The sequence below is a fragment of the Echeneis naucrates genome, chromosome 9, assembly GCF_900963305.1.
Source record: "Echeneis naucrates chromosome 9, fEcheNa1.1, whole genome shotgun sequence".
Lineage (NCBI taxonomy): Eukaryota > Metazoa > Chordata > Actinopteri > Carangiformes > Echeneidae > Echeneis > Echeneis naucrates.
The window spans coordinates 22,368,149-22,390,359 of NC_042519.1; the positions used below are offsets into that span (position 1 = coordinate 22,368,149).

At 42.6% G+C, this 22,211-nt stretch overlaps 2 protein-coding genes across 4 annotated transcripts; both read right to left on the reverse strand.

Annotated features, from left to right (window-relative positions):
* Positions 1 to 704: 704 nt before the first annotated feature.
* On the reverse strand, positions 705 to 5,043 carry dmrt2a (doublesex and mab-3 related transcription factor 2a). Of its 2 annotated transcripts, XM_029510450.1 has the most exons (4): positions 4,861 to 5,043; positions 4,142 to 4,499; positions 2,934 to 3,036; positions 722 to 2,514 (listed from the first exon to the last, which is right to left on the reverse strand). In XM_029510450.1, exons 2-4 carry the CDS (start codon positions 4,490 to 4,492, stop codon positions 1,406 to 1,408), a joined length of 1,563 nt encoding a protein of 520 aa, XP_029366310.1. In that variant the 5' UTR covers positions 4,493 to 4,499; positions 4,861 to 5,043; the 3' UTR covers positions 722 to 1,405. The 2 variants fall into 2 exon arrangements, with proteins under 2 accessions (XP_029366311.1, XP_029366310.1); XM_029510451.1 differs by lacking the exons at positions 2,934 to 3,036; positions 4,861 to 5,043 and having other exon boundaries at positions 705 to 2,514; positions 4,142 to 4,431.
* Positions 5,044 to 10,653: 5,610 nt separating this feature from the next.
* dmrt3a (doublesex and mab-3 related transcription factor 3a) lies at positions 10,654 to 13,523 on the reverse strand. Of its 2 annotated transcripts, none has more exons than XM_029509969.1 (2): positions 13,078 to 13,523; positions 10,654 to 12,132 (listed from the first exon to the last, which is right to left on the reverse strand). In XM_029509969.1, exons 1-2 carry the CDS (start codon positions 13,469 to 13,471, stop codon positions 11,138 to 11,140), a joined length of 1,389 nt encoding a protein of 462 aa, XP_029365829.1. In that variant the 5' UTR covers positions 13,472 to 13,523; the 3' UTR covers positions 10,654 to 11,137. The 2 variants fall into 2 exon arrangements, with proteins under 2 accessions (XP_029365829.1, XP_029365828.1); XM_029509968.1 differs by having other exon boundaries at positions 10,654 to 12,130; positions 13,049 to 13,523.
* Between the last annotated feature and the right edge of the window lie 8,688 nt (positions 13,524 to 22,211).

Sequence of the window (22,211 nt, forward strand, 5' to 3'; positions counted from 1 at the left end):
TGAAGCAGGTTCATTCAATTTAATCGTTATTTGCACGGTTTTATTGTGACTTTGAAGATTTTTTTTTTTTTAATAGTTGTGTAAACAAAAACTTGTAATTTTAGTGCTATTAACCGAGGAGGTGTCAAGCACTGGCTGCTGTTATGAGTTCCCACATTTTAATATTAAAATTAGATCCTAGTCCCGCCTGTCAGATCCGGGTTTGTCCTGGATTTGGACCAAATAGCACAAACCTCTCAATTACAACACCAACACAATATTTGCTTTATATTTTTTTATATTAACATCCAAACAATGTGTGCTGAGGAAGTGAAGATTTCTTCACTAACAAGAATCAGAATAATTATAACAGACTCATTTCAGAAGGATGAAAAAGTCGATCTGGCGTTTTTATACCTTTACTGACTTAAACTTAACCAGCACAACTTCACTTGCAAACTAAAAAACTTCTAAAGTGGAGAGACGTCTGTGCAGAAAATGGAAGTTGGCCCTCACTGAGACAGAAACAAGAGTAGGCAGTGAGAGAGGCAGCAGGAGGAGGATGACAGATCCACAATGGAGCCGCGGTCAGAGAGTCAAGTGTCTGAGCTGCAGATCCACGACGAGCAAACGAAGAAGACTGCCGGCTTTCCTCTTTTAACCTCTCATCCTGTTCATTACTGCACGGATCAGTGTTCTGCAGCTCATCTGAAACGCTCGTTTGGAGCCGTCTTTCAGCACACACACACACACACACACTCTGCAGGAAAGGAATGTTTTAGAACAGACGAACTCTCCCGCTGTATTCTAGAAATAAAATATCCCAGTTTCCTTTTTTCATATTCAAATGAAGCAAAAATAAGTAAAACAGCACGAACTGGACCGTGTGGCCAACTTCAACCATTCAAAAATTTTTTTGACCAAATCTGAGTAGTGTACACAGACATTTTAATCAGCCTGTGACTTATTCTTTCTTCTGATCTGGTTTGGGCTTTTTTGTTCTGAGCTGTTTCTGATAACTGGACCTACCAACCCGAACCCTTCAGGTGTTTTATTAGTGACTAACTCCTGACCTAAACAAAAAACCTGTTCACAGTTAAATACGGCACAACGTGAGCAGAAAATGAAATCCAAGACTTTTTATGGAAAGAGTTCAGTCTTATAAAGTTTATTGACATGAGGAAAACATCGGGATAATGTTTAAATACTCTACACAATAAAGTTATTAAACATGCACATGTAAAATATAATATACTGTACATAAATATTAAATTGGGAAAAGAAAAGAAAAGAAAAATAGTTTCCAGCTGCTGGTCTGTTTTCTGATGCAGTGCCTGCGGTTAAGTTTTTGTTGTGACGGATGTCCCCCCATGTCCTCGGAGACAAACCTGCGATTTATAGTGCAAGAAAAGACACTTAATGGACGTTAATGGAATGCTCGACTCATGGCGGGGGCGGGTCTTTTCAGTATGGCCTCCACCGAGAAGGACAAAGACTCTCCGGATGCCGTCTTGGTCCCCACGGACTTGGACAGGAAGTCTTTGGCGTACCTGTCGGCCATTTTTACAGCCTGTATGTCCTTGGCAGAGCCGTCCCTGAACTTGCGGGCGGCCTCCTCTAAGAGCTCTCTGCAGTACGGCGCCCTGAGCTCCGGCCCGGCGCTGGATTTTTCACTCAGCGAGTGCTGGAGGAGCGAGTGGAAGGAGTTGAGTTTCATAGAGAGCTTGGCGCTCACGCTGTCTTTACTCAGCTTGCTCAGCACCTGGCCGGAGTTTTGGGACGCAGAGTTGTTGGGGAACGACTGTCCGAAGCTCCTCTTTGGCGGGGAGAAGGCGGAGCACTCCCCCGGCCCTCCGTGGGCGACGCCTGGGGGTTTGGGATCGACCCGCTGTGGAGGGCTTACCGAGTCCTGTGCCGCCGCGGCCCGGGACCCCTCCAGTTTAGCGCCAACGGCGTCCGCGGCTTCGTGTTCGGGCGGCTGGCTCTCGGTGGGCATCACCTTGGGCTCCCAGATGGCGCCCGGCTTCATGTTCTGCACCGCCGTGGCGTTGAACAGGCACTGCTGGTAGAGCAGGGCGTCGCCCAGGTTGGCGGCGCCGCGGGGCCACATCATGAAGCCGCCTCGTGACGGCTGCAGCGGGTAGTGGCGGTAGGTGGTGGCCACGCTGACGTTGGAGGAGATGAGCTCCACGTTGGCCGAGCCGGCCGGGTACTGCATGGGCAGATCCAGGCAGTTCGGCCCCACGAAGCTGCACACATCTTTGGGCTGCGGCTCCACCTGAGCCGCCGGCGAGTAGGCCGTCTTGTAGGAGCCGTACTCGGCGGCGTGGTGCACCATGCTGTTGGGGAAGATGAGCGAGGCCGTGGCCGCCTGGCTGTTTTCCATCAGCTCCCTCTCTTTGTACTCCCGCTCCAGCATGATGGTTTCCAGCTCCTTGTCAGCGAAGGCTCTCCTCTTTCTCATGCGATCGCTCAGCGGCGGGGGGAGAGACGTGTTGGCCGCCAGGAACGGATCAGACTGCACCGGACGATATCCTGTCATCAAAAGAAACCACCATTTAATGCGTTGTTTATGACACTCAATGTGTTTTGGATTATAGGTGATGCCAAGCATGCACTCAGAAATGTTCACGCCGCTGACAAACATGCAACAGTGCTACACTTTTCTCTCCCATTCCAACAGTGCAGACGAGATACGGACGACACAACAAACAGCATGTTGTGGTGCCAAAAAGCTAAACAAGCAACTGCTTACAGATGTTAGCAAGTCCTGATGTCTGTTCAAGGAAAGAAGAAATCCGAGACGAGCCATAAGAGAAAAGGGTATTAAGTTAAAGCGAGAGAGGGAAAACCCAAGAGAAGGAGGAACACACACACAAAACAAAACACAAAAAAGATCAGAAACTTATCGTCCAAAAAAAATAAGACGTGTCTCTCGCTGTCAGATTTGTTACCTTCGAGGATGCTTTTGGCGAGCATGGTGGACGGTCGGATGTGTCGCTGATATATCGTCCTCCTCTCTGCTGGAATTTGTTTCCCAGATATTCCTTTTTTATCCTGTGAGTTAAAAAAAAAAAAAAAAGTTGATCCCTGAGCCTTAAATAATATCTGATTTGTCACAGCGCTCTCATCCATCTTATATCTGCGTCAAAATACGGCACTTTTTTTTATTACAGCTATAAAAACCAACTTCAGATCATTTTAGGATTATTGATGACGCGCTGCCATTTCAGTTATCTTAAAATTACAGACGGGCAGAAATATGTGCAGAGATTTCAGAGATGTAAAAATTACTTAAAGGATATTTTGGAGAAAAGTTACACGAGGCCAGGAAACGAGGAAAACACATCTGCTGACGGGCTGCGTTTTTGTGCAGCAGCTCATTCAAACGCACAAAAACACAAAGACACACACTCCACGAATCTGTCCTTTACACAATATTAAGTTGTGTAGTTAAAGACAGTTCTCACTGTTTTTCACAGTAACATCAGAAGCTCCTAAGTAAACATGAATTATTTCTTATGTGGGAGGAAAATTTCAGTCATCAGTCAGTCTGATCGACTTTGTCGAGACAAAACAATATTTTCTGCTGGTTGTTGCTCTGTTGCCTCAAATAAAAAAAAAAAAAAAAAACCTCTAATTATCATTGTAAAATCTAATTATGTAAATATGTGTGGAACAGAAAATTCCACCGTTTATTATTTTAAATATTATAAAAGGCTGCAGAGTGGAAAAAAAAATCAGAAGCTGTGATTTAAAGACACAAAATGAATATTTCAGCTTCTTTTTTTTTTTTTATTCACACTAAATGCTGCTTTCAAGGACAGCAGGAGAGATGAAGATGAAGCTGAAGATGAAGATTAAGATGAAGCTGAAGCTGAACATGAACATGAAGCTGAAGATGAAGCTGAAGATGAAGATTAATCTGAAGATGAAGATTAAGCTGAAGCTGAAGATGAAGATGAAGCTGAAAATTAAGATGAAGATGAAGCTGAAGCTGAAGATGAAGATGAAGCTGAAGCTGAAAATTAAGATGAAGATGAAGATGAAGCTGAAGCTGAAGCTGAAGCTGAAGATGAAATGAAGCTGAACATGAAGATTAACATGAAGATGAAGATGAAGCTGAAGATGCTGACTTCTTCTTGGTGTGTGTCGGACTCACCTCGGTGGCCTGCTGCCTCCTCAGGGCCACCTGGGCCGCCATGACCCGCTGTCTCTCCACCACCAGCAGGCAGTTGGCGCACTGGCAGTCCCTCCAGCGGCAGAAGCGCTTGTGGCCCTTCAGGCAGGAAACCACTCCGTGGTTGCGGCATCGTGCGCACTTCGGGGTCCGGCTCAGCTTCCTCTGGTCCCCGGGACACAGGCCGCTGGGGCCCGGCTTGTCCTCGGCCCGGCCTTCGTCGTCCTCAGAGGCGGCCTGGCCGAGCGGGGCCGAGCCGGGCCGGCTGCAGGAGTCCGCCGGGTCGTCGCTCTCCGTCTCCAAAGTCTCCACGTCGATCTCAAACTCCGACATGTTGATTCTGCATCGGAACAAATCCAAAATAAAATAAACACAAGCACGCTGCTGGGGTGTTTTAGCACTCGTTAAATTATTTAAATTTAAATGTAAATTAAAATAATTAAGCAGAGGCGGTCCAGAAATTCTTCTCACTGTCCACACATTTCTTATTTTATGTGTAAATATTTAAATAGAAATATAAAAACTCAGAATCACTAACAGGCTGAATATTATTTAACTGAAGCCTGAATAAAAAAAAAAAACACAGATAAAGTGAAACCAAATAAAAGTGGTTCTGTTGTTGTTTTAACGGGCCAATAATCGGGTCTTTCTGGACGTGCAGGTGAGAAATGATTTAGTTCTGAAGTCTGCTGGGAACTCACCGGAGTGGATCCGGTCCGGACGTTAATTGGCCGTTAATTGTTCTGATGAATAGTGAGTCCGTCTCTGGTCCGGTCCGGTCTGATCCAGTCTCTGGTTTGGTTTGATCCAGACTCTGATCCGGTCCGGTCTCTGATCCAGACTCTGACCTGCTCTGATCCAGACTCTGACCTGATCTGGTCCAGTCTCTGATCTGAGCCGGACTCTGTCGACCCTTCTGCTATGAACCGCTTCGGTCTGCGCTCTCTGTCTTCTGATTGGCTGCTCCGCCACACGCACCGACCAATGGGGTTGCGAGTTGTCAATCCGGAGGGGGCGGGGCTAAAACTCTCAAAGCTCTTTGATTCGTTTTCAAGAGTTTTCTTTTTTTAAGTGTTTTGTTTACTTATTCATCAAATATATAAATAATTCAAAACTAAAATATTTTGGGATCTGTTTTATCATAGAAGGAGCACAAGGCATGATGGGTAATGTGTTACAGGTCAGGTCAGTGCTTCAGGATCTAATGGGATATATAGCTGCTGGTTGTTTTTATATTTATTTTTTTAACTGAACAAATAAGGAGCATCTGACCTGAGTGAGCAAAACCTGGTCTGGAGCAGAGAAAAGAAAATATCTGTTTGTAAATTTTAGAATCGGTGGACAGTTTGTTTCATCACCCCACAACATTAATACAAACTACACTGAACCATCAGGCAGCTTTAGCTCCTTTAACTGATGGATTCAGTCTTTTTTTTAAGGATGACCTCGGATGTCGTATTTAATTTTGTGCTCAACAAAGCGTTCCTGAAAAGTGGAACATCAGAACCTGAAAACACTGTTTCCTGTCTCGTTTTGCTCACTTGTCGTGAAATGTTTTGTTTCCATTCTGTGTGTGAAGCAATAAGAAAGGTTCGTATTCAGAAAATATTATTCCCATAAAATCTCTTTTCCTCTAAAGGTTCATTTATTGTTGAGAAACAAAATGATCTTCAGCTGATCTGAATGTAAATCAAAGATCTGGATTTTGATTTCTGAAGGTGAATAAAAACGCAGAACGACCATCAGAAAAGAAACTTATTTCACTTCAGCAGGCTTCAGTTTTACCCAACAGGCTGATAAATAATAAAAAAGAAATTTTCATTTACTGACATAAACATAATTATCCCAACTCTTCCAGTTAAATGTCTCCTCTGAGTAGTTTAACTAGTCAAATTAGCAGATTATTAGTTTTCCATGTTTTTCTTTTTATTCTAACTTTTCATTTGTTGCAATAATTCCAGATATCATTGACATCAAAACGACCAAAAAAGAGAGCAGAGTGTCTTTAACATGACAGAGATTGTTCAGCTTTTATTGTTGTGCTTCTGCCAGACGGTGTATTTTACAGATCACACTTTTATCTGCCCTGCAGCCGAGCAGGTAAGCAGGTGATAAATGCGTCATGCAGGTTGTTACAGTCCGTCCTCCGGGCAGAAGTAACCGCAGATGATTACAGTGTTTTCACAACAATCACACCTCATAAAAAAAACCCCAGTATGTCAGCACGAAGGAGAGTCCTACACAAAATAAGATCACACACCCGCAGCTTTAACCTTCAACTGATCCTGAATCTCACACTGATGCCAAACCACCCAGAGCAAAAATAACCTCACACACACAAAACTTAAATGAGCTTTTTCCTTTTTTAACGTTGCGATTTCACCAAAATGTGCAAGAAAAAGCTTTTTGTTTTCATCAGCTCCATCAGAATGACAGAAATCATGAAGTTCAGGTTGAACGTGGTGGAGTTTATGCAGGGAAGTGATCTGTGGGTGCGGCCTGGACTTAAAAAGAGGAATGTGGACCACTTTCTGCGTTTGGGTTCTTTGTTTTGCAGCTTACGGAGTGAAAAGGCTGACGATGGCAGAATTTACTCAGCGCCAACTGACTTCCATGGGAACTGACGACAAGACAATACAGTCGGGGATCTTCGGGCCGCTGAATATAAACCGCAGACGTGAACCTTTTGTGCGTTTCCTTGTGATGTAAAAGTGACAAACAAAGTGTGTTGCATTCAGAGCCTGTTTTTGTCTTCGTTCAACCCTGCTCTGCTTGACTTTAATGAAATAAAGACAAAAGGTTTGATTTCATTTTTGTTATGCACCAAAGAAAAGTGCCAACTGTTTATTTTCTTTTTAGATTTTCAAACAGGCCTCGAAGATGCAAAAAAAAAAAAAAAAAAAAGTGATCAATTCTTAAATAACTTTGACTGACAAGTTCACTATAAACCTCCAGTCGTCTTCTGGTTTCTATACAAAACAATCAAGCTAATAAATTCATGTAGTGGAAGCAAAAATAATGTCAACATCCATCACAGTTCTGTCCTGCAGTGTTCTGCTGTGCATCAGGCCTGCCGGTCTTCTTCTGTCCAGACGAGGACGCCGGTTCCTCCGTGTGGCTGAAGCTGAAGACATCAGGCCTGCAGGTGCAGCTTTATTTGCCACTTCGTCCTAATTTATGACGGAGGTTACGAGCGGCCACCTCGCGCTGCTGTTTCCACACCAGGAATGCTTTGATGTCGGGGGGGGGGGGACCCTCCAGGTGAAATGTGTTGTCTGTGTCCGAGCAGCGTGGGGCCTCCTGAGGTGCTTCAGTGGTCTTATAGGACGTTTCAGGGAATGACTGAATCTTTTTGGGAATCTGAAAGAAGTCCAAGTGGATTTTTAGGTGGTTGGGAGTATTTGAGGCGATCCTGCAGGTCTTTGGAGAACCACGACTCAGTCTTTGCAAACTTCTGCACCTCCTGAAGTTGATTTCAGGTGTCTTCCACTTAGCGGGGGCACTCCAGTTATCTTTACGGGGTAGTAAAGGTCCTTGGGGGTTTTCCAGAGATACCTTCGGGTCTGATGAGACATTGCTGGATTGAACAGGACTTGGGGTCTTCGGTGGAGGAGTTGTTTTGGGTTTCGGAGGGTTTCAGAGATCCTCAGAGGGATTCCAGCAGGAGGACTTCAGCAGTGACGCTTGATGCACTTTTGGGTTTCTGCAGGCGTCTGGAAATCCTTGAGGAGGTTTCTGGGGATTCTTGATACAATTCCAACCCTCTTACCTTCACAGAGATTCCTTAGAATCATTTTTCAGGGAGTCCTGTGTGGATTCAGCTGTCTCAGCCGTCACTTCAGGGGTCTTTGAGTCCTTCCATCGACTGTCAGTGTCGCTGAAATAAGTTTTTCATGAAACAAAACTTCCTTTTCACCTGAAAAGTTGTGTATCTTCGGGATGCTGGCGCATCAGTGTGAAGGAAGTGCTTTTCCATCCTGTGACTTCTGTGAACTAATCTGCGTGTTGTCGTGTCCGTCTGAAATAAACCGTCACTCACTTTGATCCTTTTAAGTGGCCACAACCTGAGACACGGACACGTCAGGACACTTTCTCACACGCTGTCCAGCTTACTTTTGCTGCTGCTGATTGAAACAGCAGCATCTTGTTGGACGCGTCCCGCCGTGAAGGCCGTAAAGTGTAACCAGAGCTGTGTAAAGACAGAAGAGCAGCCGGGGATCCTGTTATGTTAATTAGCCTCTGATGGACTGACAACACATGCAGCTGAAGACAAAACCAGGCGGGACGACATTTGTCTCCGTCCGGAGGAGCCCGACACCTCGACCTCTGATGGCTGATGTGCAACAAACAGGCGGACGTGTCCAAGAAGCTTTTACATCCATCTGTCCTGTTTCTGCTGCATCATTACACACTTTAAATGAATTTTTATTAGAATTAAACATCAGTTTAAACACATTCAAGTTTTTCTGTTGTCCAGTTAAGTTTAGGTTTTATAGAACATCCCAAAAATAAAATCCTTCCAAGGAATTAAAATTAGATTAGTTTCCTGCCAACTATCGCTCATTAAAGCGTTTCTTAGAATAACTTCTATAAGTTTCTGTGAAAAGACGAGGAGTGGAAAAAGTTTTTGAAGAGCAAAATGATTTGGAATTTAAATCTGGGAAATTCTTAAATTGTATTGATTGTTGGCGACGCTGGCTTCTAATTATTTATTATATTATATTATATTTATATTGACAGTTAACGCAGCAGATTTGAACTTTAAATGAAGATCTTCTTTTATTTGATAAAAGGCACCAAGCTGACGTTCTCCTGATGTCCACTGGATGTCAGACTTTATCCCAAAATAAGATGAAGTCCTGAGCCTGGACGGAGGAAACACACCTCAGATGATAAACACACACATCTGTAATCATTTTGACGTTCATCAACCCGATCTTTCTAAATTTATTGATCGAATCTGTGTTCTTAATGCTGATGACCGAACCTGAAGGGCCGTGATCACGTTTATTTTTCCTCCCAACTGCAAAGACAGAAAATAAACCTAAACGTTCACAGCACAGGATTTCTCTATTTCATGGACAATTCGGTGATTCTTAAAATTGCTTTTGATCCGTTTCAAATGAGGTGAGAATGGCTTCTTGGGGAAGAAAGAATCAGTCAAGAAAATGCTACATTTTTTCACACGACTTCGGCAAATATCAAGTAAACAACTGAAGAATGCAGAAAAGTAAACTTGGATTGTGTTTTCAATCTCTGGAGGCCTTTAAGTTTCAGCGTTTGGGCTCAGAAAAGCTGGTTATACAGCAGCTGCACCACTAGATAGCAGCATTCGACAGGTCTGAGTCAGAGCCGGGAAATAAGAATGACCTCTGATGTTGTGAAGGTCACATCAAAACACAATCTATTTCTCTGTCTCTGAAAACAAAGATGAATTATTCTGCGATGGAGCTGGAAACCACCCAAAGACTCATTTTATAAACTGTCAAAGAAAAAACTGTAACACAAAAATCATGACTAACTTTTGTTGTGGTTGCACACAAATACGTTTTCTTTAGTTTGTTTGTTTGTTTTTTTAATGCTGATGAATTGATGCCAGCTGGTTTGTGCGTCCAAACTGTGTAGGCTACAAAACAAGTGTGTATTTTCACCTCAATCAAACTTTTTTTTTTATTCTAAGCAGCCGCTTTAGTTAGATTTTACTTCCACACTTCAGCCGTGTCACATATTCACCTCTGAGACGTGGAGAAGAATAAAGATGAAGACATTAAAGTTAAAATGCAGAAATTACTTCTGATTAAATTTCACCACAATTTTCTCCCCGACCATCATCCAGCTGTTTTCAGATTTAAAGCAACAAACTGAGTGAACTTCACTTTCTGAGTCCGAATCGGATGTTTTGGTGGAAACAAACTGCAAAAATGAAACAGAGCTAGGAAGGACGTGCTCAAGGAAAAAAAAGTTTCACAATCAAATTAAATCAAATACTCACAATATCTGAAAAATGTAAATATGTTGTGTCCAGATGATGAATTTATACATTTTCTGATGCTAACTTTGATTAATGAGGTTATATATAATATATAATAATGACACGTTCATCTAATTAATTAGGTCAAATCAATTAAAGTTATTTCACCTTATTGATCATTTAACGAGCTGAACCTCCATCAGCCAAATCCACGAAATGACTCTGACACTCATTCAAAAAATACATTAAATAAACGTCTCTTCAGTTAAAAAGCCAGCTGATTTTTATTTACGTTTGTCAAATTTACAAATTTACTTTGAGTGCCACTGCTCAATATTCATAAGAGAGATCAGACGTTTTTCTGCAGCAGTTAAATAAACAGAGTATAACAGATATTAGTGCTTTTTAATGCAGACCGTAAAACGAGCAATGAATCCAATAAAATTTACAAAATGTCATTTAATAAGGTGTTTTTTTTTTAATGGGAGATTTAATTTAAAGTTTTCATATTTAATCTGTAAATCTTCTCAGCACCTGAATCTTAAATTTTTAGGATAATAATAATAAATAATAATAATAATAATAATAATAATAATAATGAGGAGAGGGAAAAGGATAATAATAATAATAATAATAATAGTGATAATACAACAACGAAGCCCAGAGCTGACACTCAGGACAGGAGTCTGATCTATTTGGACAGCTCAGGTTTATTTGGCATTCTCTAAACATGCAGAGATGATTTTACATTTTTAGTCTTCACAGTAATAAACATGCTGACAGGAAACTGAGGGCGGATTTTCAAAATAATGTGAGGGAGTGAGTTAGTGAGTCGGTCGGTCATCACGATGTTACATTCATCCGTTTGGTCAAAGGTCAAAGGTCAAAACAAAAAAAAAAAAAACCGAGAGGCGAAGAAAACACACACACACACACACACACACACGTCCTCTCAGAAGAAAACGGCTTTTTGGTTCTCCTGCTGCGTTAGTCCAGCTGCAGCCCCTTCAGGTGGAGGAGCTCAGGATCCGGGAGTCCGCCGAGTCGGACCGCTCCTCGTAGTCCTCATCGGGGGAGTACAGACCCGGTTTGGGCCCCAGCGTGCAGCTCTCCTCCTGGATGCTGACGCGCGGCTCCTCGGCCGGCCTGGACGGGGGGAGGATGGGGGAGCCGCGGAACACCGACCCCCCGGGGCCGGCGGGGGCCGCCTGGGAGAAGGGGGACACGTACTGGGCGGCGGAGCGGAGCTGGTACTGCTGCTGCAGGGCCACCGTGTTCCACAGAGTCACGTCGTTGTGCACGAACGGGCCGCCCTGGCTGCGCGTCAGCGAGTTGCGCAGCATGAGCGGGTAGCGCGTCGGCTGCGGGAAGGACGGGTGCTGCAGAGGGACACCCAGCGGGCCCGGGCCGGACTCGGACGCGAACCGGAGCGACTCGGGGACCCGGAAGGCCGAGCCCACCGACCACTTGGCGGAGGGGGGCACCGGGTGGTACGAGCCCAGCGTGTGCTCGAACAGGTGTCCGTTGGAGGGCAGCACCAGCGCGTCCGGGTGCGCGTCGGCGCCGTGCGTGCCGTGCGCGCTCCCGTCCGGCCCCCTGCTGGACAGCAGCACCTCGATGGCCCCCACCAGGTCCCCCCCGCAGCCCCGCAGGATCAGCTCCAGCACCGGGGGCTTGTGGGCCGGGAAGATCTTCTTCAGGACCTCCAGCGGGGGCCGGTTGGCCCGCAGGCTGAAGGGCAGGCTGATGGAGCCGGACGGCCCCTCGATCAGGACGCTCTGCTCGGGGGGGCTCAGCGGGTCGGCCTTGGCCTCCTTCTCGGCTTTGGGGAGGCCGTAGCGGAGGCTCTCCTCGGAGGGGGGCTCCGGGGGCTCCGGGGTGTAGCAGGAGTTGGGCTTGGAGCCCTCCGGGGAGCTGACCGGGTCCTGCTCCTTCTCGCTGGAGCTCCCTCCGTTTTCGGGCCCCGACGCGTCGTCCGGACCCGGACCGTCCTCAGCCGGCTCTGCGGGACCAGACAGGCAGGACAGGGTGTGTGATTATGAATACACAGTTGTAATTGACAACTTGTCCTTCAGGGATCTAACCCGACCTGGTGGACTGAGCTGGTCCAGTCAGAGGACAGTTTTATTATCTATGAACTCACCTACTGTTCATTTAATCAGATCAGGAAACTACAGCTGACCCAGAATGACCTCTTGACCCCAGACAGACTAATTCAGGAATAAATTATTCATTATTGAAGTAAATCAACTTCAGACCCACCAGCAGCATCAGAATAAAAACATCAACAACAACAAAAAACAAATCAATCAAAACAACTGGAACTAAATAATTTATGGTTTCTTATTTGTTTGTTTCTGCAGCCTCACAGAAAATATAATACATAAAATCATTTATTTTTTATTTAAGCAAAGAAAACCCAATTAAAATTTTTAACAGACTCAAGTTGATCTATTTGTGTCATCCTGCCATAGACTGTGATTTTTATTAAAATAACCAACATATTAAAATAATAAAACAGTTCAGCACCTTTTGGATGTATTTATTTATCTCTGTTCAATCTTAAGTTTTTTCCTGCATTTTGGCCTAAAGTGAATTTCTGTAACATCCCATTCAGAAGTCAATGTAAAGCAACCAAAGTGTGAATGAATCAGTTAAAATATATTAAATACTCAGTACTGAAAAGTGTTAACATTTATATCTGAACATTTAAAATAAAGACCATGTTAACCTGTTTTTGGATGGACCTGAACAGCTTTATTTTAACATTTCCATGTTCGTCATTAAAATAGCATTTTTTAATTATATCTATAATTTTTTGAAACGTTAAACAGGATTATTGTGGATGTCGGTGCTGCCATAATCTTTGTTATTATCACCTGTAGCCATTAAAACTGATTTCAGTGTCCCATCGTGACATCTGGGTGAAATAATCCCTCCGTCCTACCTGTCGGTGCTCCGGCCGGCACCGGCTCCGAGCTGCTCCACCTCAGCTCCAGCTCCTCCGTCCTGGGCGGGCTGCCCTGGCTCCCCTCGCCGGCCCCGGGCACGCCGATGCCCGGCAGCACCCTGAGGGACTCCGGGATGAGGCTCTCCAGGCTCTCGTTGGCCTGCTGCCGCCGGAGCGCCACCTGCGCCGCCATGACGCGCTGCCGCTCGATGATCAGGATGCATTTCTCGCAGGTGCAGTCCTTGAAGCGGCAGTAGCGCTTGTGACCTTTGAGCCAAGACAGCACGCCGTGGTTCCGGCACCGGGCACACTTTGGGGTCCTCTGGAGGGGAGCCCGGGGCTGAGACACCGGAGCCCCCATGTACAGGTAGGGCGACCCGTAGCCGTTCATCCTGCTGCGGCGGCGGCGCGGTGCGGTGCGGTGCGCAGCGCAGCGCGGTGCGGGAGAGTCAGCAGGACTCAGAAAGGATGGAGCTGCTCTGCTGCACCCATGACAGGAGGAGGAGGAGGAGGAAGAGGAGGAGGAGCAGGATCCACCTTCCTCCAGCTGACAGCTCAGATATGCATCAGAATGACACGCACTTATGGAGCCGAGTAACCAAACGTTGATACTCAAAGCGTCAAAGCTCCTGCAAAAAAACAAACAACAACAACAACAGCACACAAACAGAAAAAAAACTGCCAGGGAGGAGCAGATAACTCTCTGAGGGTTTTGGAGGAGTCTCCTTTAAAATGAAGACTAGAAACAGTTTGGTCCTGTGGAAACAAATCACAGCTGGATATTAAAGATTTCTTTATCAGAGCTGAGCTGCACCATGAGACTGAAGACAGAAGTCAGTTTATAAAAGCACATAAAACATTCTGTTTTTGTTGATGGTGAAACAAAAAAAAATGTAATTTAATTTCTGAAGAGCATCATAAACATATATATGTATATATTCAGCAGGCTGACATCTCATTCACAGACTTTAAAAACAGGAAATGCAAAAGTACGTTTTTTTTTAAAAGCTGAAGGTGGAGGAAAAAGAAAAAGAAATGCAATATGAAAATCTAATTCTTGATGTTCATCTGCTGTCGTCACAAACAGACTTCTGACGAGACCTTTTACAGAAAAACTGAGCGGGGATCATTTAATGTGAGGCCTATAATTCACATTTCAACAATTAAAATGTTGCATCAATAAAATAAAATTGAAATGGAAAGCAGAAGCATCATAAATCTCTGAAATGTCAGCTGAATATAAAACTGAAACTTCTGTGTGTCCAGGATTGTTCCTGTGCTTATCAGCATTTAGAGGGTTAAAAAAAAGTTTCTTTTGGCATCAACTTGCAGAGACGTTAAAATATTTAAAATACCTTTTACATTTTGAAAATTCAAGTTGGAAATGTAAAGATATTTAAATCGTTGGTGTTGTATCTGTTGGACAAACACCTTTTTAGAAACTTAAAAGATGAAAATTTAATAAAAAGGTCAAATTTTTTTGTTTAAAATTTTTTGACAAATAAACATTTTTGTCCATGTGGAGAGAAAAATAAAAAGCCCCATGAATAGATGAAGGGGAAACATTTTTAGGACACCAAAAGACGTAACGTACCCACAACCTTTTTCTAATAGCAATCTAAAAAATGTGCATATAAAATGTATATTTTACCAATTAAAAGGTTGCAATTTTCAGATTCAAAGACGTAATTTAAGCTTCTACAGCTCCATGAAATACTCATAAAAAGATGTTGACTTTGATATTCACAGTCAGACGTGCAGGAAAAAAAGAAAATTAAAATGTTTGGACATTAAAAGACTAATTTTCTGAGCATAATGTAGATTTGACTCATTCAAGGTGACTTTAAACAGAAAACACCGTACAGATGTGAAAAGTGTGTGTTTGATTCTGCCCACACATCTTAGTCAGGTGGGACATTGTGTAATTTTGCCCTCCCTGTTGCCTGCAGGCCTCAGCCTCCGCACACCTTTTACACAATCGTACATAACTTAAATGATTAGGTCTCTACATGTATTAAAAAAAGGAAAAAAAAAAAACAACAAACCCCACACAACCCTTTGGGAACTATGTCGAGGATGCTGATATGTCCCTTCTGCTGGACTAATAGAGGGCATTGAAACATAACACCGGACAAAGCCGGGGCCCATTTCTGACCGTAAAAAAAGGTTTATTCAAGCAAATAATGGGATCCGAGGCCGAGGCTTAGACAATAAGAGCCCGGTAAACTTCCCCACGTGAAGCCGCTCTCCAGGGCTATTAAGCTTTTAATTGGAAAATAGCAGAGGAAATTTCAAGGTGACTAGAGAGGCTTTGCAGTTTGTGCCGGCCGAGTAGATTTGTGGGAGTGGGAGGAGGCGGCGGCTGAACGCATAATAAATTTATTCATGTTGTTGTTGATGAAGAGTAAAACACAAACCAGAATAAAAGTTTATACAGCAGCTTTAATTGGCACAAGTCGTGATTTCCTGCTTTTATTCTGATAGACTGCAGCCTGGCGGTGGTGGGGGGCTTAAAAGTCTTATATGTGAAAAAACACATTTTTGAATGTTAAGAGGCTGACGTATAAAATAAGAGACTGGATTATTCTGCTAATGACTTTTTTTTATTGAGTTTTCTGATTTTTGTCAAATTTAAAACAACAAAATAACTCTTTTGTAAGTCAGCCTGCACTTTTTACTCTGCTGAGGGTTAGGGTTAGGGTTACAATTAAAATAGGTACTATTTGTTTGTAACGTCGCCACAGAGGGAAGGAGTCACAAACTAAAGTAAACGGTGATGGAAGCCGGGGAGCGGTTCTTCCTCTGGGGATCAGGAGCTGTTTTCAATGTGCCACTAAATGGACCGAATGGAAAGGTAGAAAAGGTGAAATATATCCTGGAATATTACACGTGGAAGTGGAAGTACTAAATCTATTGAAAACCTTCAGGAGTAAAGTCCACTGTAAGTTTGGAGATCTTCGTGGTTTGACAACAGAACCGAAGACCAGAGCGGTCTGGGTCGGTCTCGTTTGCAGGGTTTTGGTTTATCTCAGGCTCCACGTTCACACGAACAGCCTCCGAGTCTGCAGACTCAGGAGGCCACTGAAGTTCGCTGAGCCTCCAGTTTGAGACGTTTTGGAGTTGGCCGTTAAAATTCAACCATCTAAACGATGATTTGAGGATTTTTCATTACGTTAGCTGTGAGCTGACTGAATGTGTCAGGCTCCAAACATCTGTTTATTTAAGCAGAGGAGCCTCCTCTTCCTCCTGCAGAGCTGAAGGAGGAGCTGACCTCTGCTGACTGGGGTTATTATTAGGTGCTGATTGGGGGCGTTGCTGCCACAGAAGTGCTGTCACAGAAACGCTGATTTAAGCCTCCCTGGGGAGGCGGGACACGGAGCTCCTACAGAGGAATTAGTCGGACATCTGAATTAGTGAGATGTTTGTTTTTTTTCCCCCGAACATCCGTCACACGTCTCCCTCCAGCCTCCGGGGAGGTAAAAAAGGGGAAGTTCAAAGTGTTTCTCAGGCTTTAATGCAACACGGAGCACCTCAGCAGTCCTGAGGCTGAGCTGTTGACACTTCTTTTTGCAATTATGTGAATATTTCATATCTCGGATCTTTAGAAAATAAACCTCCTGCTTAGGTCATTATGTGTCTCTTTTGGTCTGAGTTTGTGGAACATTTTGCATCCCTTTTCTGATTTCTTGTTTTTTTGTGGTCATTTTGTGCCTTTTAATTGAGATTTGTAATTTTGCTGTTTTGTTTGATGGCAAGACAGATACTAAAATTCCTGCTTCCTCCTCCCCTTTGTAGAGGACTTCAGAGAGCTAAACTTAAATTACAACGACTGTTACAACAAAAGTGGATTGGAACTGACGTCAGCCATCTCTAAATCTTCCTCCACCTCCCTGAGATACTTGCGGGCAGGACTTTGGTCTGAAGGCAGCTCTGTCCTCTCAGGTGAAAAGACTGATGGCTGAGATCTTCAGATCAGCGGCAGCCTGTTAAGTTGGTTCACTCTGTCTAGTTCGGCCTGTTTATTGGTGCTTGGCTCTCAGGGCTGGACGTTTATGAGCAGAGCGCCGCCTGTCCTTCAAGCAGCTCTGTGATCCTCACACACCAACCACCGCCTGCAGCTACTGTACAAACACAAGTGGTGGCTATTGGCATTTAGAACTGAAACAGCCAAGGGTTGTTAAATTTTCATATTTATATGTTAAAGAAGATGCAGCAGGATGTCTCTCTCAGGTTAAGACTCCTGGTCTTGCAGAAGGATAAAATTCCTTCAGACGCAGATTCATCAGCTGATGACAACAAAGATGAAGAGAAAAAAACCTGGACAGACTAAAAATCAACACGTCTGCTGTTGGGAAAACCCAGGAAAGTGTGATCATCAAGTAGTGTACACTTTACTTGCAGATACAAGTTTCTTTTACTGGCAAAACTGAGGGAATTTACTGATTATTATTAATATGGTTATTGAATTTTACTCTCTCCTTCTTTTTATGTTTTACTTAGACTAACTGCATCAAACTGAAAAATCTCAGGTCAGTCGAAAAAAATAATTTATTTATGGACTATATTTAAGTAACATTTTCACAAGATTTCACATAATTTTTAAGTTTAAATTGCCTAAATTTGTTCTTAGTTTTTGTTTGTTGAAACTTTAAATAAATAAAGGAAGGCTACTTGTTAACATCTTTATCTTTCTGAAGTGACAAAACATCTGTTCACAGCAATTTTCTTATCACTAGAAAAGATAAGATATTGTCCTTTACTCTTTTCTATACATTGCATTTTATGCAGCGCAACACATAAATTCCCGATTCAAAATATATTCTGCTTCATTTTAACTTGGAAAAGTAATTTTCCAATTCTGGGGTCCCCTGAATAATACGTATGTTCAGTGATTCTCTGTCTCTGGTCTGGTTTGGTTTGGTTTGGTTCGGCCTTGGTCCTGGGGGGGTCGCTAATTAACCAATTAACCTCGACAACTGGCCACACCGGGAATCGAACCCGCGACCACAGTGCTGCTCAAGTCACCACATTTAGAGATCATACAAATGTAATAAGCTTAACGGCATTTGAAATGTGACGTCACATCGCTGCCTAAACAAGATGGCAGCCTCCGTGGATGCGGTGAGTGCTGCGCGTGACAGGCGGACTTTAGAACAATGGACAGTAAATTGACACGTTGTAATCACAATATTACACACACGATTGTGTACTACAATCTGTTATGTGTCCGAAACGGTGCCCAAATATCTCGCAGACAAGAAATAGCGAGTGCTAGCTAATGCTAGCTAACGTTAAAAAGCCGACGGTGCTAATTAAAAAAAAACAACAACAAACTAAACAACTATGTAAGGTTCAATTACGAAATTAGGCATACAATGTTAATTATCCATTAAATTAATATTGATGTGTCATTAGTCAATACAAATACGTTTCAAAACGACGACCTTTGTTAACTTCTACGTTTCACTCAAATGAGGAAGTTGCAGAAACCCTCGGTGATCATAATGATGACGTATGAATCTGATCGTGTCCGTTTGTTTACATACCAGAATTCCTTGCGCTCAGGCGGAAGTCGTAACTCGGAGATTCCAACCGGGAAATTTGATGCTAACTTTGTGTGACTCTGAATCTTGCTGGCATCACGTTAGCTTTCTGGATTATAAAGCCAGCACCGTGAAGGAAGCGGAATGACTCACCTTCAGGATGATTTTCCCGCTCCTGCCGCCATTACGCCTAACACTTGGAGGACAAGCTGCGCGTGCGTCCTGTATACGCGTCGCAATGCGCATGCGCGGATTCAAAACGCGCAACTACTAAAACTCAGTATTTCTACGTTCATGTACAACGACTATGAAACCTTTGAATGTTATGTGAAAATGCACATTAAAACTTACTCCTCCCACACAGTTTATTTATTACATGAATAGCATATATCGTTTTACTTAATTAGTTCCAGTTCTAACCGATACTTACAATTAGAAAGTAAATATTGTGACAGTTAACCTAATAATCCAAACCTAACACTGTAACACTGACAAACCCTGTGATTGATAGAGTAATTTAGTTTTTATGAATCATGTGCACACAAAATACTTTGACATTTCAGCACCTGTTGGAAACACAAGTGCGGCAGAACAAAACAAGACTGAACATCAGAGTGCAGTGTGGGGTACAATGTACTGGGAAAATATATGATGTCATTTATGTATATGCACTGATGTTTTGTTCTCTGCACATGACAGCTGCTGTCCACATCACCTTGATTACTTCATATCCGAAGTCCAGGTCCAGGTCTTGGAGATATTACAGAAGCAGACAGTCGTTTGTCATGGTCAAACTTACAAAGGTGGCACATATCCACAAGAAAGCACACCCACATTAAGAAACAACAATAATAATATTAGACCTTAAAAAAAAAAAGCAAGAATATTTACATTTTTGTGATGAATTTAGTATTAATTGTTCATTAAGAGAATACAAAAGTGATCCAGGTCACTCTGCTTCCTTTTATGATGATGATTCAGCAGGCTTTTGTGGATTCAGCAATGAACATTAGATGTTTACTGATCTGGTTTATTAAAATGTTAAATTAACTGGACAGTAACCTAAAGAGAAGAAAACCGTATTTGCCTCGTCTCATTCCCACATAAATCTCAAATCTTTAGAATCCTGAGAAACACTGACAGCTCTAATGAGCTCTCCCATAAAAGGGTAAATTGGGACAAACATATTGTGATATTTTAACATTTGAATATTTAAAGGCGACGCTCCGAGTGAAGGATGAATTAGATGTTTTCAATGATATAAAGAAGTTTGTTTATGCAGCATCAGCAGGAGCCTCTCTCTTGTTTTTATACTTGTTTTCTTGTGTATGTTGAACTAAGCTCTAAAAGTTTGTGCTTGAATTTAAGTGTCAAGTTTAGGTTTCCACCTCGCGGCGTCCTCCTCCACGCTGCCCGTCTGTATCCGGCCGCCATCACTCCACCGGGAGGTGTCACGGTGTGATCCGGGCAGATTTTATCTATTATGGGAGGGCATGATTCATGGAGGCGGTGGCAGCTCAAGGAAAACCAATCCTGTGACACTTTCTCCCCTGCGCTGTACACAGGACGGCAGCAGCTACAGAAGGACGAGGCGGCGGCAGCCGGTCGCCCCTGACAACTGTGATAAAATGGCCTTCCTTAACTAAACTCGTAAAGCACGGGGCAATAAAACTCAATCTTCTGTAAAATCCAATTAAGTCATTATCTGACTGATTGTATCTTTAATTGAAAACAGAAGTGACAGTAAATTTCTGTGATATATCAGGATCAATCGATACTGCTGTACAATCTGGTCTCAAGAGGTGATTTATAATGTCAGAGCCGTATAGGTAACTCCACATTCTTCTCTCTAAAACCACTGGTGGATGAAATTAAGAGTAAGTGCGTTTCATAAAAAAACAAGATGGTCACGTTATTGATTACAACAGATGGGGGCAGAATCCAATGAATGTTCCCACAGCGCAGCAGAAAGAAAATACAAGTAATTTTCTGAGTCTGTTTTATATCGTTGTTCCCAGCACGCCATCACATTTACACTCCATCACTGAGAGCGTTTTTATTTCCCTTAAAACTTGTAGCGACATAAACTCCAAGACTCCAAATTACTTTTGCTGTTGTCTTAGTCAAACACAAACACAAATAAACACTTTCAAAGCATGCAATTCAAAATGAATCTCCATAAAACACAAAATACATAAGGAATCTGCTCTACACTGGTGTGCTGGTCGGCCTTATAACGGCAGAAAGTTGGAGGGGAAAAAATCTTTTCTGAGTTTATTTTAATTAACATTTAAACAACAAGACTGAAAAGTGGGCAACAGGATTACTTTCAATAGCTCATGCAGTAAAAAGTACAACAAAAAAACTATAGAAATTTGTTTATTTTGGGGTAATTACTGTTCATATGCAAATGTTGTACCTATTTTATCTGCTATCTAGCACTGTAAGGTTTACAAGCGCTGCAACTAGCAATAGTCTTTGTTATCTAGTGTTTTTCTTTGACAAATGGATTAATTATTCGCTGCATTAAACTCAGAAAACAACAGAAAGCAGCCTGACGCAATTTCCAAGATTCCAATGTGACATCTTCAAACGAATCAACATCAGAAAAACTCAAAAGACATTTGATTTGCTATCACTTAAAACAAGAAAAAGCAGGAAATGTATGAAGCCGAAAATGACAAATATTTAACTTGAAAAGTTTCTCAAATGATTGTAAGAATTCTTGTATTGATATGTAAGAATTTTTGGATCATCTCTGCTACATCTCTGCCTCCTTGACTGAAGGGGTTAAATATACAATAGACATGCAAATCCTGTGGAATAAATGATGCCACTGCATCGCCGCCATAAATAAACAATGGGTGCTCATCACACGTCAACACAAAGATTCATGTCTAACCTGCCTGCTAACCCCCGAGTCGCACTCGTCCTACGCTCCTATCAGAGATGTTCTCTGCTTTGAACTTTTAACGTAAAGACACAAGAGAAAAAAAAAAAAAGTTTGAAGTTGAAGTTTTGATGTCTCAGTGTTTTCAAAATCAGTGTGAATTTGGTTCAGGGATGAATAACTGTTGACCAGCAGCTAATTTTAGATTCATCCAAATTATGAATTTCTTTTTGTTCAGAAACGGGGTTATGAATTTATTTCAATTGTCCTAAAAAAAAAAAAAATTAAATACTGTTGAATCATCAGGTGCCCCCTGATCTGCTGTAATTGCTGCCAAACACGAAAAGATCCATCTGTGATTCCAAGTTATTCTTCAAGATTAATTAGGCTTCAGCAGTCTGATCCACATCTGCAAAAGTTACGTACTTTTTGATATCAAACTTGCTATTTCTCTTACTGTGACTCTACTAAACAGGGAAACACTTTCGATCAAAACAATCACGGTTGATAAACAACAAGAACAAACTCCTTCAGTGTTCATATTAACAACCAGGTGCTTTAAAATGAACAATCTGTTGATCATTATTTAGAACTTAAGTTAAATCTTACAAGCTGCCATCTTCTTTAATCGAATGATTGTTGCAGCTTAGATAAAACTTTATTTTAACCAAGATGTCTGGACATCTTTTGAGAAGGTG